Raw genomic sequence first — 6962 nt, 5'->3', positions numbered from 1 at the left:
AAATACATGGTAATACTGCATTGTTCGGTCTACTGCTCAATGATTATTGACAATGAATATTTGTTTTTAGGTAACTTTATTTGTGAAGCACATTTCATACAAAAGGGAACTTGGTGCACTTGACATAAAAAAACTCAACAGTTGGTTAAACAATTACAATATTTAACCTTTAAATTAAAAAAGAGATTTAAAAATAAATGTAAAAACATAAAAATATTACAGTAAATAAATAAATATTTCAAACCAAGTACAGAAAATAAACAGGTGAAGAAGGGATACTAAAATAGATCAAAAAATAGTATTGCAGCACTGAATAATGACTAGTTGTCCAAACATTAGCAAACCTTACAATGCAAATGAAAGATAATAAAAGCACTTCAATCATAACTTTATGACATTTACACTCAGGGTTGACATCAGCTCTGTTGGTAGCTTGTTGTGTTGACTTCACATTCGTTCATGCATTCACAATGAAGTGTTAGAATTACAACAAACTTCATGCTTTAATTCAACGCCCCATAGAGCTTTTCAATGACGCAATCTGCTCTGACTCCTCATAAGGCGTGATATCCCCATGCACAGGAATCCCCCTTTACTGTAACAGCTCCAGAGAGATTCCCCAAAACACATATTTCACACGATAAATGTGAGGTCATGAGTGTGTGTTTGTGTGTGCATGAACGTCCCACAGACATGTCTCCTATCATTACACACATCACATTCCACCTCCACAAACATCCCTCCACCTCTCTCTTTCTGTTTCCAGTGTCTTTCTGATGGAACTTCCTATATAAGGACACCAATCTATTAGCTTCAATAAATCAAGATGGCCGGGGCTGTTTTGTGCCAGAGAAGCACACACTGCGTGGTTGTGTGTGGAAACTGATGACAAACCAGGACATTGAGGAGCTCCGGGCTCCCTCTGGTCAACATCACGCAGAAGGGGGTGGTGTTCACGGGGAGAAAACTCTGGTTGAAACCTCAGGGAGTCAGGGTGAGAGACAAGGCAGAGGGAGGGATGAGGAATGAGACAGGGAGGAGGAGGAGGAGAGATGGCGACAAAGCAGCAGATACACTGAGCAGAGAGGTTGCAGTGTGTGCCATATAAGGACAGTGGGGTCTGTATGGAATCTCGGGAGCTTTCTATGTTACTTTCAAAGTCTTGCACAGACGAACATCTCCCAGACCAAGTGACTAAATATGGTGCAGCAGCAATAGCAATGCTCAAACAAATATAGTTGTTTCTTTACGTGAGGTTAGCAATAAAAAGGCATTATGACTTCTGAAGTGACAGTTTACAGGGACACGGTGAGGACATTATCCAAACTTCATATCTCTGTCCTGTGGTATAAAGTTCACTACAAACATACACCATCACTGCACAGAACTAAATGATGCTTTCTGTGATGATCCCCCTCTGGGATAGGATCATACTTTATAACTCATGTCAGAGGAAAGGTCAGATCTGTATTTTTTATGTGATAGGTGGTGATCCATGCTTAGGGAAAGTAGGAGGGGTACTTAAAAAAAAGTGGAAACATTTGGGAACTATGTGCTGACAAGAGGAGTCTTGACTCAACTTTGGCCAAAACATTCATCGTCCCGGGTCGTGTGAGACAGAGTAACTGCTTGTAACTTCTCAGAAAAATGAATAAATGGGTGACAAGATAACAGTGACGAGTAAGAGAGACTTTGCAGTGCATATGCACAAAATTATGAATGTTTAACACATCATTGTTCAGCCAGAAGGATGGAGTTTATCTAAATAAAAAATGTTATCTAAAAGAAAAAGATAGATTGGATCCACATTCAAGAAACAAAACAAACAGAACTCACTTTAACATTCCTCAGAACAGCTAAACAAATGGCTTACATGTGTGCTGTGCTTCATTATGCACAGTACATTTTCAGTCACACATGACCAGCGAAGCACAAATGTGCAACATATAGGATGCTTAATAGTTTCTCTAACCTCATGTCCATAGATGGCCATGTATTGGAGAGAAAATATGTTTATGGATACGTTTGACTCTCGAGGAATGCAATTGGATTCTAATCTGAGCTCAGGGGCAAACATCAGTTCACTGCTCTGCATTTACACTATTTATACAGCTGTCTCTTTTATAACCAACTCATTTATACAGGAGAGGAAAAATGCTGCCCATTAGAAGGTAATCGGACAACTCTACAATCATGTGCCATTGTTCAACTTCCTCTTCTTAAAAAGCTATTTTTAAAGGAACACTCGCACCTGCTGCCAATACTCTGTTCACCCCTTGACCACAGTCTTTAGAGCAGAGGTTTGCTCTGAAGAAATGATATAAAGCCAGACTCCTGATACCTCAGGCCCACATTGGCATAGAACAAGGAGTGGAAAAAGTACTAAAATATTAAACTCAAGCAGTGAAACAGTTACTTTTTTAACATCTTATAGTACATAAATTTAAAGTACTGAATACTTACCTTTAACTTATGACGATGGAAGTGAGAGATGTGAAGACATGCTGTGTGAAGTGATCTCATTGATACTACACCTATCCACGATGAGGCTACTGAATATTTAGCAGCATCTTTTGTCGGGTTTGCACTTTGTACATGGTTATACACCAAGCCAAGGCTGCCTGTGCGAAAATTGCAGACATTTTTTAATATATACATATTTTAAGGAGGTTAATTATGTTTTTTGATCCTGAAATATTTTGAGTAAAGATTTATATCTGGACCTGTTGTGTCTTTGAAGCTTAAATTAGATGTAAAACGTATTTTGACCACAACCAAGACAAATTCACTGGGTAAGATTTGAGTTTCATGCAGTGTAGACATCATCCCATTGGTTGATTGCCATGCATTTGGCTTTTTTGTTTTTGGTGCTTTTTCACTCATTAGATAATGCTTTGTAAAATGTAGTGAAGTAAAATTTTTGTCTGAAAAAAATGAAAGAACTGATTTAAAAAATATCATAAATCTGCAAGTACAGACTAAAGCTTTGTATTTACAGGGAATAAAGTAAATGCATTAAGTTACTTTCCATCCTGCCTGGAACACACATGCACTTAATAACAATGTTCTTTAATAAAATTATAACAATCAATAAATTTCAACTCTGTTCAAAGTTAGGTGCACTTTACAACTTCTTGCAAAAGCTGCTTTGGTTAAAAATGTCAACTTTTCATCTTAACTCTCCCTGCTCCACTAGAGGCTTCAGTAAATCCAGCAAAACACTCCCTGTGCTACATTATTACCTCATTCAATGAACTAATTTGAGCAGTATGATCTCATCTATCAAACTCTGTACAACAAAGAATGGCAGATATAATACGGCCGAGGGGAAAAAGGTAAAAATGACTCCTGAATTCTAAAACAGTTACATATGCATTATGTTACGGAAGGAGATGCATCTTGAAATCAGCATCAGCGATCAGGCTGAGAAACAAGCTGCAATACTCTCACATAATCAGTTCCAGAAACTGAGGGCTGTGAAGTTGTGAGAGATAAGGAAGTCAAGTTTCCTTAAATGGTGAGAAAGGAACTGACATGCAGAAAGTACAGGCTTGTTGTTTGTGTTCCCAGCACAGGTCTGGTCTTTGTATGTAGGCCTGTGTTTTTTGTGTGTCTGTAATGTATGCACATTTTTTGAAGTTCTTTTAAAAAAACATCTTATCTCATCCAACAAAAAAGTTAATTGCAAGCTACTTCGTGGGACCACCCAAAAGTATCTTAATAACCGTTTTATCTACGATAAGTTCAAAGTAGCATTACCAAGCACATCTGAGGCAAGCTTAGAGCAAGGGTGACGACGCAGTGTGGGTGGGTTTGACCAATGAAGCAACACCATGAGATTCAACTTGATCAGGAACAATCGCAGGAAGAGAAGTGAATATTGGTTCCTCATTAAAGCACTACTTTACTATGTTGTGGTTGGAAAAACACCAGTAAAGTTGATCTTTTGTTATTATTATCATTATTAAGAATAATTTCTTTTTTAGCTTTAATGAAAGTTACCTGCAGATACTGTCAATTAAAGTAATTCATTTTAAGTCTGCAAATATTTGAAAAATAACACTAAACTGATAAAATTCAATTGATTATTACTCTACCTAAACCATTCATGAATGCTAAAAGATGCCTCAGTTCTTTGAACAATGCCAAATGTTGGCTAAAAATGCATATTCCATCTGATACATGCAACCTTCCCATGTTTTCCTCATCTTTGGCAAGGTCGCCACCAAGTGGTAGTCAGCATAACAACAGTTCAACAAATCATTTTCGCTCTCATATTTTACTTTATGGTAAAAGAAAGAAAACTTTTATTTCTCAACATTTTAAAGGTAATATAAAAGTATACAAAATATGTACATTCAAAAAGGAACATATCAAGGTAGGAAAACTTCATGTAGAACCACAACGTCTCAAACAAAAAAACATTTTTGAACCTCCCGTGCAATAAACTCTGGGAGTAAAAGAAAACCTGTTGAGGATGCAACGCAAAACTACAAGACGCTGCACACACTGTATGTCAACATTAAAGGAGTTAAAGTGTCTTATCAGTCCATGAGTCAGCCCATCAGCTCTCAGGCCTCCTGTCGAGGTTCTGTGCTGCTAGCAGGAGTAGCACCTGGCATAAAGGCTCCCCTCAGAAACACCTTTCCACTCTGATCACTATTCATAAAATGGGACACCAAGCCATAGAGAAGAGGTCTGAAAAGTAAAATACAATCAAACAAACAGTTTATTACAGTTTATTTTCAAAAGTGCAAGTTCCATTCACATTATTCACCAGTAAAAGTAAATGCTTTGCTGTTATGTTTAAAAATTGTAAGAAATATTTCCTGATCATACTCCCAGAGAGGTAAGTGAATCACTGAACACTGCTTGCTAGCACGCTGCACTGCACTTACATGGACTTGGAGCTTGTGTCCTCTGTGACCTTCAGCTCATTTGCCAAGAACTGTCTGTCCAAAGGAACCTCAGGTTGGCCGGACTCTGAGAAAAACATCATATTGGAGGTTTTAAACTTTGAGCAAAAAATGGAAAAACAACTTTGGGTAAGTTGAGTTGAAAAATATTTGCCTGGATGAGCCTCACAATATTGTAGCAGTAAAAAAAATCTGGCACTTGAGACAGTAATTAGTTCACCCACCTGCTGTCAGGACAGATGCTGTGTATCTGTACTTGTTGAACTCCAGATACTCCCGGATGAGCTCGTTGATGAGCAGATTTTCATGGGACAGCGCTGGACGAGGTTCACGCTGGTCATCCAAGGCACTGAACACCTCTGCCCGGATACGAGCTTTCAGCTGGCCCAGGACACCCCGGAACTCCAATGTTTCTCTCACAGCTACAGCATTTATATTTTAATAGATTAGACACAGACTAGCTTCATAGCTGAAAACATTTGTTTACTTCGCACTGAATATTAAAAACTCTCTTACTGTGACTTAGTAAGCTGTTGCACAGTCATTACTGCACTTCAAATTGAGATACTTGTAAGCATTGATTTCAAATAATGCATTTTTTACATCATTAAAGGCCAAATAGCTAACAGCGCTGTAAACATGATGCTGAAGGAGGTATATATTCACAGATTTCAATTTGCATTACTTGTTTTGAAACAATGCCCTGTTCCAAAAACCACTGGACTTAGGTCAAATCTTGACTAGGTTATCTAAAAGTCTACAGACTTTTTCAAACCTTTATTCTGTTTGTGAAAAAAGAGAAGAATGGGTCATTTCACTACTTCCTTGCTGTTAGAAACACTATGGACCAGGTTCTGATACAGAACCACTAAAACCAATGCTTCCAGAAAGGCTGAAGGTTTTTTAAATCACAGTTTCAGACTTATAAATACTTTATTTTATAGGTAAATTATATATTTTTCTGTATTTTTCACTGCTAGACCATACTGGTCCATACCAGTTTCTGATCTAGAGCCACAATACGACTTTTCATAACTAGACTTAACTGTTCTACATAGGCTATAGAGTCTTTGAAGACAGTTTCGTTTAAATCTTTACTTAGTTTGTGAAAATGCAAGGTAGGGTGATTTAACGGCTGGCTTCACCCCTCAAGATGTTCATTAAACATTGCCTTTTTTATAATGCTGTTGATGAAATCACCTTGTTTGGTTAAATAATATAAAAAAATACAGTTACCTTGATTCAATGTGATAAAAAAACTGTTTTTGGTCGCAAATGTAGACCCAGGTCTCAGGTTTTAAAACTACCCTGTGTCGTTGCCAGCCCAGATCTGAAAAGCCAAAGTGATTTTTTTTTTTTTTACTATATAACTTTTTGGTACCTGGTCCAAAAGAGCAGATGTTTTATGAAACGTTAAACTTAGGGCATGTTTTCAAAATGACTCTTTGCAGTAATTTAGACCGGGCCCTAAAGCCTCTGTGCATAATTGTGGATGGAAACCTGGTCTGATGTGATATCAATAATGAAAGCAGAGGTAATGTCAGTTTTAATTCTTCACTAGTTTGTAGACACTCTTAGATAAGGTAGTCCAGTTAAATCCAGCGTTGAGTCCAACTTACATTGTATTAATGTACGCCGAAGTGAAAACTGCTGAAACAGAACACCTAATACGGTAAAAGTTAACGTCCATACAGTCAAATTTCTGAAAACATCAGCAATTTTGCTAAATACTATGATTATAGAATGGAGACACGCGAAGATGTGTTCACTCGAGGCTCATGCTGGCTCAGACAATCAGTTTGACTTTCAGATAAACGTGGTCGTCTCAAATAATATGTCCGTCATCGTCTCTAGCTTGATTTAAGAATGAAATAAGAGAGAATATGTTGAATTTTTCAGACGCTTACCGCACTTCAGCTCTGTGATGGTCGCCATTGCAACAAGTGTCAACAAACGGTAGTTCACTACCATCCTAATTGTAGACTACAGCCATCTAGTGGCTGCATTGATGAACTACAACGTAATGATTAACCAAAGCCTGACTGT

At 37.7% G+C, this 6962-nt stretch overlaps 1 protein-coding gene across 1 annotated transcript; it reads right to left on the bottom strand.

Annotated features, from left to right (window-relative positions):
• Positions 1 to 268: 268 nt before the first annotated feature.
• cep20 (centrosomal protein 20) lies at positions 269 to 6895 on the bottom strand. The gene is made up of 4 exons (XM_074693949.1): positions 6824 to 6895; positions 5141 to 5338; positions 4899 to 4983; positions 269 to 4698 (listed from the first exon to the last, which is right to left on the bottom strand). Exons 1-4 carry the CDS (start codon positions 6885 to 6887, stop codon positions 4572 to 4574), a joined length of 474 nt encoding a protein of 157 aa, XP_074550050.1. The 5' UTR covers positions 6888 to 6895; the 3' UTR covers positions 269 to 4571.
• Positions 6896 to 6962: the final 67 nt, after the last annotated feature.

Source organism: Halichoeres trimaculatus, unplaced genomic scaffold (genome assembly GCF_033239565.1).
Source record: "Halichoeres trimaculatus isolate MK-OKI-2021-1 unplaced genomic scaffold, fHalTri1.1 fHalTri1_scaffold_2, whole genome shotgun sequence".
NCBI lineage: Eukaryota > Metazoa > Chordata > Actinopteri > Labriformes > Labridae > Halichoeres > Halichoeres trimaculatus.
The sequence above is the reverse complement of the archived record's forward strand: the minus strand, read 5'-3'. Positions and strand labels throughout refer to the sequence as shown.